The following is a 17,026-nucleotide window of genomic DNA, read 5'->3' on the forward strand; positions in this document are numbered from 1 at the left end:
TAGTCTATTACAAATCATCTCCAAGTTGGTATGCACTGCTTGCTTTTATGAGTTAGTCACTATTAACACATTCTCGTGATCTTGGGGGATTGGCACCCGCCTACCGCAGAACAGAACGGTTCCCTGTGGCGCAGACATCTGGCTCTGATATAGGATCATTAAGCTATCAACCCATGTTGCAATGTCACCCAGAGGAATTTGCATGGAATGGCAGAGAGAAAAGGTGTCCTGTGCAGAGAAAGACATCCACATCATACTTCTTTCAGAAGGAGAAATCTTAGCGTCAGTCTGAGAGGATTCTCTTAGTCTGAATCGCTAATTTGTCTTTTTAGATTACCAGTGAATGATATTGCTGTTGAATTTTCAATTTCCTTTGGTTTCCATTCCTTCCCTCATGCCTTTTTATTGTTTCTAGGTTCCCAGAAGATACCATGAATGTGTCACAGCTCCCAACCAGCAAAGGCCAAGTGCCAGTCTCCTTCAGCTAATGAGAAATGAATGCTCCAGAGCAGCGCACTCAGCGCTGTCTCTTCCATTCACCGCCACCCCAAAATTTTATACTGCCGTCTTCGCAACTCATATCCCAGGTAACCCCAGTTACATGTCTTGGGTATTGATGTTTAGAAAGCAACAGACTTCTACCAATATGCTTTCACAGAATAATGTTGAATTAGGTCTCATTCAAAAAGCTTGGGCTCTTACCTATTGGCCATTAAAGTAGAAACCAAGTACGAATAAAGCACCGATCCTCAAATCTAGAAAGAAGAAACAGGGTAGGGCTCGTACCTCTATGCAATGAGGCAAATCTGGAGCGCCTTCTTGTGTTGCTGATAGAGGAGATGCAAGGTGTGGTGGGAGAAGTGGTGTGGTGGGACGATCAGCGTGGTAGAGACCGGTGAACCAACTGGCAGGCAGTATCCCTGGTCCCAGCCCCCCGCTCTGTGGTAGCCCACTACCACGGCAGAAAGAGGACAATAAGCCCCCGAGCCCTGCACGTCCCAGGCTGCTTGGAAGGAGCCAGCGGGCTGTCACCAGCTTTCTGGGATACCCGAGTGGAAAGTCCCAGTGCCAGGCCTTGACATCAGAGTGCACGTGAGCTTTGTCAGGAGCGAGGAGACATATATACGTTGTACACCTACAGCTGCGCACTGGAGGTTCAAACTCGAATGGGTAAGGCACGAGTGTGCGCAACAGGAATGTACGTGGAGGCGAGGTTTATGGGAAGAACGGGCTTGCTCTCATCAGTGAGGGCCGCAGAGTGACAGGTCAGGACATGGGCATTTCGGTGGAAGGTGCCTTGCTACTCCGATGCAGGGGAAAGGCTCGCTCTCAGCTCCATTTCCCCACAGCTCTCCCCTTCAGCGTCTGCCTGAGTTGTAGGGGGGAGGAATACGCGTGTGTGTTTGTGTATGCAGTGTAGCTAGGCATTCATCGCGTTCTGTTCAGACTGGAATGATGAAGAATATCTTCCTCGTTGGCACAATAGTCATCTATGTAAAATATTTTCGAGTAGGCACAAAGTCCTCCACCCTTCCCTTTTCATTTATTTAATTTGATTGTGTTCGTGGTGATGAGCACATGTTTTTCTATAGCTCCTGACTCAGAAGTTACGAATGTTATCAGAACTGGAGAGCAGAGTCTTCCAATGGCTGCTCAGGAGTGTGGAGCACCAGACCATTTTCCATACTCTCATCTTTCCCTCTTTCTGCTCTCCCACTCATCCACGAGGAGCAGCTGCAGTATTCACTTTCAGCCAGAAGGGAAGACAAGCAGACAGCTGTCACGCTATGAATCAGATTTTAAACTGTGGTTTGGAGGGGAAGATTTCAGCTTTATTTCCCACTTGCAGAACAAAGAGCATCTGTTTTTGACACTTGCAGTTTTATGCTGATCTGGGACTTTGAGTTGCAATTACAGATTCCATGTAGGGAAACTGAATTCAAATAGCCAATGCAAAATATTCTCCGTACATTTTTTCATTGATTAGGTCACTGTGGAATTAAATCCAAATTATATATGAAAGAACAGAATGTTTAAATGAGAATGAGAGGTAGTATGTGTGATTCTCTTTGGTCCTGTAAATGGTGTGAGTAGAAACACTGTAAGCAGATAGACTGGGTATTGGTGTTATTGCTTTATGGAGTTTGAAGACAGTGAGTGCTGAAGAATGAACAGACTTTGGCTTGGAAATTGTTCATGTGTGCTGCAGTAGTGAGGGATAGAATGGTTTCTTGGACACACTGGGAATCAAGAGAGCCAAAAGTGAGTCACATGGACGACTGCAGACATCGCATTTAATTGTGTAATAATACTACGGCAAGCACAATTGGAGCAGGCTTGCTGACCTCACAGCTGAAAGCACTATTTAAGATCTGGCTACCAGATGTTCCAATAGGATCTAGCCAGCTGCTAGCAGAGGTTACCCTGAGTGTTTTAACAGGCAATATTTACAGCCTAATAGTTCGAAAGAGATGATTGCACTAATTTTCTTTTCTGCCCTGCTGTGGGACAAGGCTCAAGCATGGGGATTCAAGGACGGAGTGCTGCATAACTCTATTTGGTTAGGTAAGAAATAATTTAATCATGAATGTTTTGCTGCAGAGGTCACTGTGTTTGTCTAACAGTATAAAGATGAGCACCTAGCAATACAAAATTGAGCCGTGCATTAATCTTAGGAAAATCCTGCATTGAAACTTGTGATCATTTTAACTGAGTAGTGACTGTAAGTTTTGTCCTTATAAGCTTGCTATTCTTACTGTTTCTCTGAAGTGCAGGAAAAAGTAGTTATGGAACACTTCATCTGAATGTATTTTCCTACAGCATGAGGTAAAGTGAAAACAGCGTTAAATAACAGTTGCTTCTAATGAAGGAAAACGAGTATGAAAAGAAACATTTGCCAAAGGAATGAATTACTTTCTGCATGAACATACTTCAAATGCCTGGGGTCCTACAGATGAAGCTAAATGATCTTGAAATAATAGTGATAATATTTCCTAGGTTTCTAGGAAAGTACAGAAATGTGTATGGTTTGGCCGTTGGTTTGTTCACATCATTAAACAGGGGAGAGAAGATTTCAAAAGGGCTACAGAAAATGCTGCGGGAATAGTTTCTTATACCTCAAGTGGGTTTAAATAGCTCTTAGAGTTCTTTTATAGATCTTTATAATTATCCAATACCGCAGAAAAACATGTTCAGAACACAGTCACATAAAGGATGCCAAAACAAAAACATGCACCGCGTGCTCCGTTTTGTAGACAAATACTGACAAACTCCTTCATCCTCCCTAGAATGTTGTGTATTTCTTTAAGGATTTTAAGGAATTCCTGTAGCCGGTAGATGTTTCTGTTGTGCTCAGATGTTTCAGGAGGGACTGGGGCCACGCTCTATTAGCTGGTGCCGCAGCCACGTGCCTCCAGTCCCTTCCCAGAGGACCATGTAAACTAACAGGGACATAAATGAGGAGGAGAAGTGATCTATATTGTTTTCCATTTGACTGCACATTTTTAATGACTTCTCTTTCCTCCTGAGCTTGGAACATGCCTGCTGTGTCCCACAGTTGCTGAAGGTGCTCAGGTGGGGGAGAGCCCCAAGGGAGGACAGCTTGGCAGCTTCACGCGCCACTCAAGTGGCTGCTATTTAAAAAAAAGGATGGCAGAGAAGAGGTTTGTGTGAGAAACAAGCAAAGCTTGGATTCTTGGCTGGAATAACAGCAAGGAGACACAGAAGATAAGTAGGACTGTGTTTATCTGTAGCCTGTCCAGCCTGTCCCTGCGCAGGTGAACAGCACGTGGCCGCGCACAGGTCCTGTCTGTTGTTTAACCACTCTCGCGTTCCCTGGCACAGTTTTGCTCTCAGGCAGCCAGGGGTCTTCTAAAGAGTATTCCAGTATTCCATTAGCATTCACCACGAGAGTAAACAAAAATAAACCACAGGGTAAAAACTGAGGACTTGCTCTAAATAAACAAACACACGCAAAATCTGGAAGCAGAGCGTGCAGCTTTGAAATAAGCACTCTGCTTTCTTATCTGCAGGACTCTGTTGAAGCTCCTTTAGAAATGCACCATCTAGTGTAACTACAGCAATAAAATTACTGAAACAAACCTCAAAATGCAGTTAATTGAATTGCCAATGGAATGCAGTGGCATTATATATAAAGGAAGAAAAATTTGCCATCCCATTTATGCATCTTTGTCTTTAAAAAAAACCAGTGTAGCTTGAATAGTAGAACAAGTAACCCCCATCTCATACTCACTCTGCATGAGCATTAAGGCAAGACCCCCTCCCCTGAATAAAACCTAGGAATGGGCAGTGACATCTGAGCTTTGCTTATCTCCTCTTCTTCTGACAAAGCACTATCAAGACCAAATTGAAAATGAAGGGAGTTTTCCATTTTACCTTTCTTCCTCAAAAAATCACTGGCACAAATATAAAATCTTTAATGAATGCCAGTCTAGGAATGCTCATCTCTTTTACCTTTTTTCTTGTTACAATACATCTTTTGTTGTCTCAGGAAGCATGCCGTCCTGCTGCAGCTGACTGTATCGCCTTCCTGTTAATGTCTTTCTTGTGTCAATGGAACTTTATCATTGCTCATTTTGGACACAAGCACATTATAACCAAAGGTTTATTGTAAACTGATGAGAGGATTGGAACGGTCTTGCCCAAATACACTGCTATGCTTATTTGAGTGCCAGTTCTTAGTGCCACAGCGTAGGTTTCCCAGGACAGCTGCTGCACCCGTTGCGTTCAGAGTTTCACCCCCGTTGGCACGCCGCGTGTCAGCGCGGTTCAGGGGCCGTACCTACCCCGTCTGGTGCAGTACTCTGAGTACAGCCGTGCGCCTTAGCAGAGGCCCGTGCCAGTAACTCCACGTGGCCATCCCCTGCTTAAAAGTTAAACATTTCTTTTGATTTAGCATTTAGTATCTGTGTCGTGCGTATTGAGGGTATTTTGTTAGGCCAAATTTCATGCTTGCTGTGTTTGTGCAGAGGAGATTGGCTACAGTTTACCATCTCCTGCTGCTGTGGGTGAGTAGAGGGTCACTGTCCTTGCGGGTCCTGCTGTCTCTGGACTTTAAGGAGAGATTTTAAGAAATGTGAGTTGGAAGAAACATGTCCTGTCAGCCATGTAACCCATGACCTTTCGAGTAAGAACCGAAGAAAAGCTGGTGGAGAAATCCTTGAGAGAACAGTCCCCATATGCAGGTTTTCAGGCAAGAGGAGGTTTCGGGCAGGTCAGATAAGAGCAGCAGCCTTCAGGCAGAACCCCCACCAGAGAAGCTGCCCAGCAGAGGCTGGGGCACGTCGTGCTCTGCAGCGCGGCCCCATGGGGTATGAGCGGTACGCGTTCACGCTGCTAGGCGTGCGCTTGCGCTGGCACGTAAAAACAAAATTTCATGCAGGTTTATCTACACGGCCGTGACATCGCCTCCATAAGTAATTCGTGCGTGTGTGCGTTCATGTATGACTGTGAATGTGTGTATATATGTATATACAGACACAGATACATAAATATGTATTAATAGTTAATAAGTACAATGCTTTGACCTAGGTCTGGGTTTGCTGATGCAGTTTATCTTTCTGCACAGTCTCTGACGGAATTAAGAGGGAGGGGGGAGAAATGCCAGTGAAAGATCTGATCGGTTAATTAGGATATACTGTTGGGGAATACTGCGTCATTAAACTGTGACACACCGAGCCAGCGTCAAATCTCAAAGCTTGGTGGAGTACATGTGCGTGGTCTGTCTTTCCAAAGGCTACTTCTCAGGAGTAACAGAGGTACAGATTGGCGATGGCTCTCAGCAGGGCAGTGCCACCCGCCAAGACGCCGCAGAAAGACTCAGTGGTGCTGCTGTTGGTAGAGCAGCCCCTGCAGAAACTGCGACGAGCAGAACTTTCCGGCAGCGTTCTGAAAAACGCGATGCCTGTCCATACTGACATTTTAGCATCAATAAGCGCGAGTAGATACCTTTTGAGGGATAAGATTTGAAAATGGTATTGCCAGGTGAAAAAGTCAGGAGAACAACTAAAAATGCGAAGTTTTTACCATCGGCTCCAAGAGCGATGAGTCCAAACAGTTGGCGATTCCGCCCGAATCCCTGGCGGCACATCCAGCAGCAGTTCCAGGGAAGGAATGGGGTGGGTCTTGCAAAGGTGGCTGCCAGAGGGATGAGAGCTTTTACCAGCAAGCACCACTGACAATAAGCCTAGAGACCGCTCTTGCCTTGGCTGTGACTGGTCACCTTTGCAAAGGTGACAAACCACAGAATTCAGCGGCCCGGGACTCTCTGACTCGGTGTAGGTGGGGCAGCTCAGCTCACCCCGGGGACTACAGCCCGTGGTTTTCAATTCGCCTTTCAGCTGACTTCTCCGGGAGCTGCAGCGATCGGTAACGCCAATCCCAGGCTGCCCCCCGAGCGGGCGGTCAGGCTAAACGGTGCGCTGTTTTCTGTAGGACGCAGATTTTTGACGCGTGCACACTGAATCCAATACAATCATGCTGTAAAGAAGCAGTGAGTGGATTTATCAGGTTAGATGTGATAGACTATTGAGTGAATGAAAAATAATACTTCCTATGAATCAATTTTTAATTAAAGTAGGTTTTTTTTTAATATACCGTACCATTACTCCACAGCTGTTAGTTGTTGTGACTTCTTTGCAATGGAACTGGCTTCTTCGGAAAGATTTTTCCACAGAATATGTATTATCCCATGCCCATTCCAGTGACATTCCCAGCAATGTTACAGAAAGCAGCTCTCGGTCTTCCGAGACCGTCGGCAGCAATATCGTTTCCTTCACTGGGCGCAAGGCCAGTGACTGTGGGTCCAAAAACTACACTGGCAGATGTCATTCTCTCTCTAATAAGGGTTCTCACCATTGCTAACCACAATTCAGTAGTGACCGTGTTTTTTTTAAAAAATATCCTAACCTAGCCAAAACTACTGACTCTAAGTATGTCCCTAGAAAAGACATTCTTTTTTTCCCACGGTACAAATAACCAGTGTAAAAAATGCTTCCTGCTTTGCTTTTTTTTTTTCAGTCATGTTGACCAGTGATAGCTACAGACAGCCATTTCTCTCAGATTATACTAAATACAAGAAAGATCTAAACAAAAGCGCCTCTCAGATCAGATATGCAGATTGGTTCTGAGACAGATTTCCGTACATATGGCATCAGACAAGTGCAACGTGAAAAGATTATAAAACTTGTAGGAGTACTGACAGTTTCTAGGTTTCCCTGGAAAGCTGCTTTATATTGTACTTGCAACAGCAAAGAAAAAAATAATGAAGAAAATGTATTAATTTTCTGCACAGCAAAAATGTCAGCCAGCAATTGTTCTGGTCCTGCCCTTTGTGACACAGGCTTAGGTATTTTTATTTCTCATTTTTATTCCCTTTAATTTCTGCCTCTCCTCTATCCAAGTAGCTCTGATTTAACTTCTCTGGAGAGTCAAAACAAAGCTCTGATTCATCTTACGAAGCCACTTAAAGTTAGATCCAAAAGTATGCTGTGATAGCAATCCAGACGGAGCTTCCCCCGAGTCAGATAGGATACAGGGAACGAGCGATGCTGACACCAGCCCATCGTTCCCATCGCTACTGCTTGCTGAGTCGTCCTAGGGGAGTCCTTCCCTCCGTTTGTTGATTTTCTGTTGTTCAAAAACTCACCAAGCTCCGACTAGCTCTGTTCTTCAAAACTTCTCCCAAACAAAAACGTACCTTTGGGTTGCAAAAAGCTTGGAGGAACGTCTTTTCCTGACGCTTCCCAAGCGGCACAGCTACGAGCTGAACATTTTGTTTCTCTTCTCGCCTGGACAACCACCCAAAGCATGGGTCTAGGGGCAACTGCTGGAGGCGGTGGGAACACCGCGGAAGGTGGGCCAGCTGGGCTACAATAATGAGATTATTTACCGCTTTGGTCCCACAGAACGAGCAGCTGGAGTGTATCACAGGGAGTCGCGCTCTGGGAAGTACCAGCTCACCTACGCAGAAGCAAAAGCAGTCTGTGAATACGAGGGAGGACATCTAGCCACGTATCAGCAGCTGGAGGCGGCGAGAAAAATAGGTTTGGAATAAATCATGGCTGTTTGCTTTCCACATCGCTCATTCATAATGTGGCCAGTCTTCTATCTTCATGAATGTTAGGAGCTCTGGGACTGAGAGACTTGTAAACTCCCTGGATTTTTGCCCAGGTTGCATGCAGTTTCCCCCCTCGGTAACAGAGCATGACTGCGCTACCTACAGAGCCGCCAGGGACAACGTCGGCACGCGGCGCTACGCATCCCCCTGAGCTCCGAGTGCAGCGCACTCCCGCAACCAGCAACACCCAGCAGAGAGCCGTCTGGCTGAGCTGGGAAGCGAGGGCACCTCCCCGGCTACGGCACCTGCGTGCTGCGGCGGGCTGCGGAGGAAGGCGTTTGCCCCCGGGGAGCTTCCATAGTAAATGTGCATTGCTATTTTTCATATCATCGGTCGAGATGTTTTCATAATCTTTATTCCAGCCATATTTTCTCTGAGAGAGCGAGTGGCGTGCTTGGATGAAAAGCGGAGGGCTCTACTGTATTTCTATTTGATTCCTAATAATAAATTGTGAATTCATTCAGAGCATTAGGAAAACAATGGAAAATATCCTCCACGAAATTTGCAGGCTACGCCGTTGAGTCAGAAGCTGGCTCCCAGCACCAGCACACATGTAAAAAGGGTACTTTTGTCTCTTCTGAGTAGCTCATAGTCCTAGGACGCCACAAATATGTTCCAGTTCTTCTCGGTAAAAACACTGCATTGGTCTCTACCAGACAGCAAATAACACTGCATTCTTTGGCTATTGTTTTTAAGTTCTCAGCCAGAAAATGCATTAACAGGATCTTTTTATTTAGCAAGAAATACTTCAGGCATTTCAGGTATTTAAATTTAAATTATTTTAAGTAAATACTTTGTTTTCTTCGCTGTCTTTTGTATGTAGTATTTTATTCATTCTCAGAAATTAACACTGCAAACTCTTGAGATATGATTGAATGAATTCGTATGACTTCAAAAAGGAAACAAAGAACGCATTTATATAACTCATCCAATATATAATTTGATTACAAATGCTGGTACGGCACTTAAAACTCACTGCCCGGGAAGCTATATAGTCCAGCTGCATTTGATTTTTGTTTTCAGATGAAGAACCAGTAATGATATTGTGGAGAACACAATGCAATTTTATATTCTGTGTTTAAAATTATCCTCTCAAAGTACTGCTCTTTCCTGTAGTTCAATTTCTCTTAGGCCAATTACACCCAAGTCATTGGTCAGCCTGAGCAAGACTTTACTTACTTGAATAAAAAGCGGAGTTTCTTGCCTAGGCTTGATTTATCACATCCGTGACTCATTTTCTCCCTGTTGCAGGTTTCCACGTGTGTGCTGCTGGCTGGATGGCGAAGGGCAGAGTCGGGTACCCCATAGTAAAAGCTGGAGCCAACTGTGGCTTTGGAAAAACCGGTATTGTTGATTACGGGATTCGCCTCAACAGAAGCGAGCGATGGGATGCCTACTGCTACAACCCTAACGGTGGGTTTAACAACAACGCCTTGCTCTTCGGGTCTAAGATTACGACTCCGTGCCAGGCTCTCCGGCTGCGCGAAGGCACCCAGGCTCTGAATGAGTTAGCTTCAGTGCCATAAGCGTGCTGTCTGAGAAGGGGGGCGTACCGATACAAATTTATTTGGAGCCTTGCACCAAGGCCCCTCCGCTGTTGTTTAGCTGATCTGGCTCGCTCAGAGCTCGGGGTCTCTGCACTGCGTTGTACCATGTATAACTGGGCCTACGCAAAGTCCTTTCGGAAACTAAAAATGTATCGATATACTGTTGTTGATTAAAAAGGTAAGTATTATTTCCAATGTGATGCGCAAATGTCTTGTTTTCTACAAGAGTGTTTACATTTAGCCTACAATTTCATTTAAATAACTAATCTGAGGTGTTTAACACGGGAACCATTTTCTGGATATTTGGCCTGTAAACAGGCTAAAGTTAGCGTTGACCCCCGTTCCTTCTTTCTTGCGCCTGAGATAGAACAACTTTTGAAAATGCATGCCGTGTTTGGGACTGAAATACCCGACAGGTCCAGCTCCCGGCAGCGCCATGCGTGTGCGCGCGCACGTCTAACTGGATGAAGCAAAGTGGATCTCCAGCGCAGATCTGGAGACGGGGTTCAAACGTGACCGGCCAGGCTTCACCAGATGCGGGACATCTCTCCGTTCCCCTCCACTCCCTCCACTGCAGCTGACTGAAGCATTGACATGTTTAGCTTGCCGTCGCTTCATAGAGCAGGGAAGACAAAAAAAGTAGGCGCCAACGAGAAAAGCAAAGCTTCACTTTGTGCACTGCGTGGCTCTCCAAGTGTACTACCCTGCCTGGCAGAGCCAAGAGTCGGAGCTGTCCGTGACGTCTGTACAGCTGTGCGCATTTTGTTTGTGCTCCCAGGGCTTGAGCTTGTTTATGTGAGCTGGGCAGTTGTTAATCAAATAGCTCTGTGGGGTGGGGGACACGCACAGATGTTCAGCATGCAAAGAGGACGGCGAGAGAGGCTACTGCCTTCCTTGTTACTGCATGTAACCCGTGAGCCCGACTTTCTCCTTTGTCAGCCTTCTCCTCTGGGCTGAGAGGTAGTTACTTTCCAAACGCCCCGTCTGGTTAAAGGACGAAAGGAAACCAGAACTGCCAGCGCTCGGCAGACTGATACGTATTCACGCTTGATGGACGGGCTGCTCCGAAGCCTGGCGAGAGCTGTCTGTGTGCAGGTGGGAGACAAGTAGCCTGGGGGGAACAAAGACAAACCTCTGGTGGCACTGAGCCTGTCCTCGTCTCTAAAGATGTCAAGAGGAACTTGTGCAACTTGTTTGCACGTTGGAAACGTACACCCAACCTAGCAATGATCTGGAGCTGAAAAGTACAGGGCTCGTGGGCAACGTACAGACTGCGAGGGTTAATGACAGCACCCAGCTTAAGGCCTCCAGCTCCCCTGCCCTCAGCCACCCCTAGAAAGCACCCCCCTCTCCCCCGGGCCTGAGCTTGGGGAACGATGATGGATCCCAAAGCCGGGCAGTGTGAGGTCCCCACATTGGTGGGTCCCGCTGTCAGGAAGCTGATAAAGTTCAAACGGCCACTGAATCAAACCAGAATGAGTGTTTTTCCTCCCAAAGGGAGAGCGAAGAGCTGCAGCAATAACAGGAGAACAAAGCAACGTATGTCATCACGAGCCTTTATAAGTTTTTTTGTAGAAGACACACTTTCCAGAGGTTTTTGAAGAAGGTTGAGACTGAATGCCAGGGTGCCTTGCAAGTACAGCTGTAACGCTTACAGTTTGACATCGCCAGAAACCCCAGATGCCTTTTACATAAAACACTTAGCGCTGTCCCAAAGCCCACTGAAGTCAATGAAAGCTTTTCGTCTGAATTCAGGGAGTTTTGGATCATGCCTCTTGTTTCCAAAATATCTGCTCCCAAAAGCTAGGAATGACTGACATTTCTTGTGAGTGCTGAGTGCTTACACATCTATAAAAAGTGCTATCACGCCGGTGTTCCTATGTGATTTTCTACGGATCTGCTGGGTCAGAGTGCACAAAGATTTAAACCGGAGCCATATCCAGAATGAATACCTTAATGCTGATATTTTTATTTTTCTCTTAGGAAAAGAATGTGGTGGAGTCTTCACAGATTCAAAACATGTTTTTAAGTCACCGGGCTACCCAAATGAGTACGAAAATGACCAAATTTGCTACTGGCATATTAGAGTAAAGTATGGACAACGTATTCATCTACAGTTTCTAGAGTTTGATGTTGAAGACGACACTGCTTGTATGGCAGATTTCCTGGAAATCTATGATAGCTACGATGATATCAATGGCTTTGTGGGCAGGTAAAGCAATTCCAGCTTTAACATGCAAATAATCAAATGATTTAATTTGTTCCCCAGAACATTACTTCAGAAGAACACTGTATTACCTTATCCAGTTAGCACCTCTGATATGCGCACAAAACTTGTAGCGATAGTACCTGACTTATCTTTCCTGGCAATTTACTTTGCTCTCATTAACGCAGACCTGTAAAGAGCTTCAGAGGATTGCGCTTTGCCCTTCTCTGCTTTCTTAAATTACGTGAAAGCCAGCTGCAAGACTTTTTAGTCAGCTGCTTATCTTAATTCTCTATCACTCTACAGGAAGGGCTCCAAGCAATCTCCAACAGTATTTTGTATTTGCTTTAACTGAAAGGAGGGAGGTGGGGTGTTAAACTGTTAGCAAAAATGTATTTAATTTAATTTACTATTCGCAACAGAAGTAAAACATTTTCTAACTATGTCAGAACAGAACAAGTGTTACCAATCATCTCTCTTACTAGATTTAGTTTCCCTCTTTGCTTAATTCTCGCTTTCTTTTCTTCGCTGTTGTATTTTTGCTTGTCCTTTCACAGTCATATTTTGGTATGAAGCACCTCAATTTTCCAGAACAGAAAGTAAACCATAAAAAGCCATAACGACCACTTCCCAATTCCTGCCACTTTTCACATCCTCTCTACAAATCATGTGTAGCAAAGCAAGGATACAGTCCATTTGTTTTGCCTTTACAGATAATTTTAAATGTTTTTCTTGACAATGTTCTTCCTTTCTTAGCCTTGGGCCATTGTTCTTTTCCTTAACGCCGTGTTAAATTGCTTTTTTTCTTGTTTTGCATCATTTACTTCCTGCAGATATTGAAAAATGTTTCCTGCATTTTTCCCTCCCTTAAACCTTACTATAAGATAATGACAAAAATCCTGTAGGCAATTGCTTTAACATATGGAGGAGAATTACATACACTGAATACCCATAAGCAGTTTAGCCCCATGGGCCACAGCTCAAAGGCGAGTACACGCTGTTCAGCGTAGGTCCCCGTATAGCAGGGCTGTGGCAGGTTTGCTCTGTCGTTTGGTCATGACCGCTTTTATTTTGTTTCCAGGTTTTGTGGAGACGAGTTGCCGGATGATATCATCAGCACAGGTAATATATTTGCGCTCTACGGTTAAAAAAACAAAATAATCAGCCAAAATCACCTTTTGTGATCACTGTGATAATAGATGGTAACGATGTCATAGAATCATAGAATAGGATCATAGAATCGTTAAGGTTGGAAAAGACCTTTAAGATCATCGAGTCCAACCGTTATCCCAGCAGTGCCAAGGCCACCACTAAACCATGTCCCTAAGCACCACGTCTCCCTGGCTTCTAAATCCCCCCAGGGATGGGGACTCAGCCCCTGCCCTGGGCAGCCTGGGCCAGGGCCTGGCAGCCCTTTGGGGGAAGAAGTTTTTCCCAATACCCACCCCAACCCTGCCCTGGCGCAGCTTGAGGCCGTTCCCTCTCGTCCCATCGCTTGTTCCTGGGGAGCAGAGACCGACCCCCCCGGCTCCAGCCTCCTTTCAGGCCGTTGCAGAGAGCGATGAGGGCTCCCCTCAGCCTCCTCTTCTCCAGGCTGAGCCCCCCCAGCTCCCCCAGCCGCTCCTCCAAAGCCACGATCTCTGCTTCATGGCCAGCATGTCATAAACTGCTATTCAAAACCGCCAGCGCGCTCCTTCATCAATGCAGTTACTTCTAAATAAACGTAAAAGAAAAGAAGTCCCGTTAGGAGATGACCAGGGTGCGTCCTGCCGGCCTTGCGGGGGTAGTGCACCTGGAGTTTTCACCCAGGCACCTTTATGCAGCAGATCTGTAACCGGTAACCGAGCCCTGCCTATGCACACAATCTGCCTGCACCAATTCTTCCCATTTCCAGAGCAAGGGCTGCAAGGACGGTTCTAAAGCTGGTTAGAGACGTTATTCTGTGTGTACGTTTAAACAGCAAATCAAGGTCTGATCACATGTAAATCAAAGCCACTTTCACCTCTCCGCTCAAGTGTCGCGCAGATGTCGCGCGGGCTACCCGTGCAGGGAGGTAGCCACGTTCCCCGGGGTCGCCTAGGGACGGCCCGTGCAGAAACTCACGTTACCGCGCTCCAGCCCGCAGCTGTAAGCAGCAGAAAGAGAACAGAAAAGTTGAATTGTGCCGTCCCTGATCGCCCAGTTTACACGGGCCTGGTGGAGATGAGCAGGTGACGCTCACGGGAGGGTGATGGAGCAGCCTCACCCCTCTGTCACCTAGAGATCGGTGAGGCTCTGTGCCAGATGTGTCTCACGCGTGAAGCGTGACGTTTCACGGGTAGAGTGACGCAGAGCAGCATTTTAAAGAACCAGAAATGCTTTGCGGAAAGCGCTGGGTACAGCAAAACTTTATCAACCTCTGGGCTCTGCAAAGAAAGAGAACTGATGAAAATCTGCCTGGTTTTCCCTGGGGCTAATGGAACTATAATCCCCCCGGGCCACAGCTCGGAATATAATATAACATAATCCTCGGAAGTGGACACACCAGGTGGATTGCTCTAAAGAGCTGAGAAGCAAGCAAGAAAGAGCACTTTAACGATAACTCTGAAATATCACATTTTTATGCCACCCGAAAACATGACCTTTGTTTTTCTTTTTCTCGTCCCAGGCAATGTTATGACCTTGAAGTTTTTGACAGATGCCTCAGTGACTGCTGGTGGTTTTCAAATTCGATACGTTACTATGGACATGCCTTCAAAGTCTGGTGATGGAAAGAATACAACATCCCAAGGAAAACCCAACTTCTTATCCGGAAAATTTGGTATTATGTGAGCAGGGTAACGAGAGACACTCCTTAAGAAACATGTTTAAGAACCCAATTCAGATATCTGTTTCTTCAGATAAGACATTTCCTTCGTATCTTTCTGACTTTTTATTTTCTGCTTTTATGTAAGTTCTGTTAATAAAGTATACTAGGAAATAAATTATAAAATATACTTATATGAATAATAGAAGACTATTTTTAGATTACAAGTACTGTAAAAATCTGAAGAATTCATTGTTACCAAAGATTTAAAAATTATTTTTCTATATAAACTGCTCCTTCTCCTCATTCCTTGCACCATTCGAACAAACTTTTTGTGTGACCGTTTCAATTATTTTTAAATTTCATTTGCTGTTCTATCCTTATTTTCCCTTAGAGTAAGCTTATTTTTAAGATACATAAATTCATCTTGTGGATGGCCTCGCAGCCACCCACGTAATTGTCTGAACTCAGAAGATTGGGAAGCAGCATGAACAGCACAGAATCAACTATATTATCGTCACAATTTTGTTGTGAGATGAATCAGAAACTACTCAATGAATTTTGTCAGGGTTTTCTCATCCAGAGAAGAGATGTTCAAGTCCTTTCACTTCTCTGATTTCACTTAGTAAAGAATGAAATGAAAGACTTGGTAATGATAACTGGTAAGGTGAAGCATCAGAAGAAATTGCTAACCGAGTGCCAGCACATCCGTTCAGAAGATACTGTTGAGATGCTGTATGTTGTTTACACGGGTTTTAAGAAGACTGTACTATTTTGAATCGATGCACATAAGTCATTCTCCGTATGTTTTTAACTTCAGTTTAAATTCCTCAGCCTGAAGCAGCATTAAAGCTACCTCTGTTTTAATCGTGTCCTGAGTTTCCGATGAATTGTTTTTATTTCTTGAGAACTTTTCAGACTTTGAAACATTTTTTTCTTGATTTAAAGCAGTAAATAAGTTTTAAGAGTTTCTTTTGCTCTGGATGTTTTCCTGACCCCAGGTCTGCTGAAGTGTAATGTCCACTGAGAATCTCCCTGTGAATTATTTTTTTTTGTTTGGAGCATTGTGAATTCCTCAGAAAGGGTTTTGCACAAGAGGAGGAGCATCTTAAGCTAATCAGACCCATGCTTTATTTATTCTAATTCTCGGTTCTTTAAATTTATTTCATCTTTGAGCTTTTATTGTTATAATTTCACTGGGAATATAATCCTTCTTCCTAGCTGTACTGGGGAGCAGTGTTGCAGCCTGCACTGCAGCTTCACTCCCTGTCATTTCCAACTTTATTCATGCTTCATGTGAGGAAACAAAAGTTCCTGTCCCTGGGTTTGATGGGATCAAGCTGCACCTAAAATCGACTGGTGCTTTTTAATCCTGCCACCTGGTGGGCTGAACAAACCGGTTCACATCCTCCTGTTATAAAATGCCATTCCAGTTCTCCAAGATCAGCAAAAGCATTTGTTAATAAGGAAAACGCACAAAGAGAAACTGTTAACATTTTGTTTATGACCTAGGGGGCTTTTTTTTGGTTGCTTCTTTAATTGAGAAGCAACAGGTCTTGAAGTGATATGGATCAGGACCAAGGGGTGTACAGGAAACATCCGCCTGTCTGCGAACCCCCGTGGAGCCAGAGGGGTGACGCAGTTTGGGGAAGAGTTTCTTTCCAGAACAGGCGCTCCTGCTAAGCATCTCCAACGCCACTGGGAAGCCCTGCGGGTGATGAAGACCGAGCCACTACCGTTACTGCTCAGGCCTATCTGTCCTTGAGGACGTGGGTTTCTCCGCACTTCAGATTTGCCGCCGCTGCCGTTATTTCATATTGCAGCCACAAACGCCCTAATGCAATTCAGACATCGGTCACTTGTCCGCTCTCGGTGGCTTCGCCTCGAGGTGGGCCACACCATGCCCGACGGAGAGCTAACGGCTCCCACCCGGAGACGACGGCGGTGGCCGTTGGGCAGCGCTTGGTGCTGCAGCCACGGCGGGGAGCCAAGACCCCGGGCGCTTTCTGCTGCACCCATTTTTCCTCGCTACTCAGAAACCCCGCACCTACTCGGGGACTCCCCGTTAAATGGACATCCAAAAAATGCAACTGGAAACGGCTGCGGGGCTGCACGTTTCACTGCGCTGACCCGCATATTCGGGTCTGAAGGCATTTCAGGTTCATGCAGGTAGGTTTCCGTGGAGCTGGAGCTCAACCGTCCCCGCTGAGCAGCTCTGGGAGGTCTAGAGATTATCCTCCAGTCGCAAATAAATGATTTGTAGCTTGAGGGGGCTTCTGGGAGGGCCGTGGCCCCGCCGCCGCGCTGCGCCCGGGGCAGCGGCCGCCGCCGCGCCGCCTGAGGTGAGGGAC

The 17,026-nt window shown here is 45.6% G+C and overlaps 1 protein-coding gene across 1 annotated transcript; it reads left to right on the forward strand.

The window, feature by feature from the left end:
- The first annotated feature begins 472 nt into the window (after nt 1-472).
- TNFAIP6 (TNF alpha induced protein 6) lies at nt 473-14,747 on the forward strand. Its single transcript, XM_082314500.1, is given in 8 exon segments — nt 473-583; nt 585-587; nt 2,454-2,565; nt 7,926-8,063; nt 9,389-9,550; nt 11,668-11,896; nt 12,972-13,012; nt 14,538-14,747. Coding segments are annotated over 8 exon segments (945 nt in total). The 5' UTR covers nt 473-487; the 3' UTR covers nt 14,702-14,747.
- The last annotated feature ends 2,279 nt before the right edge of the window (nt 14,748-17,026 follow it).

Source organism: Platalea leucorodia (assembly GCF_965183815.1).
Source record: "Platalea leucorodia genome assembly, chromosome: 5".
NCBI classification, from domain to species: Eukaryota; Metazoa; Chordata; class Aves; order Pelecaniformes; family Threskiornithidae; genus Platalea; species Platalea leucorodia.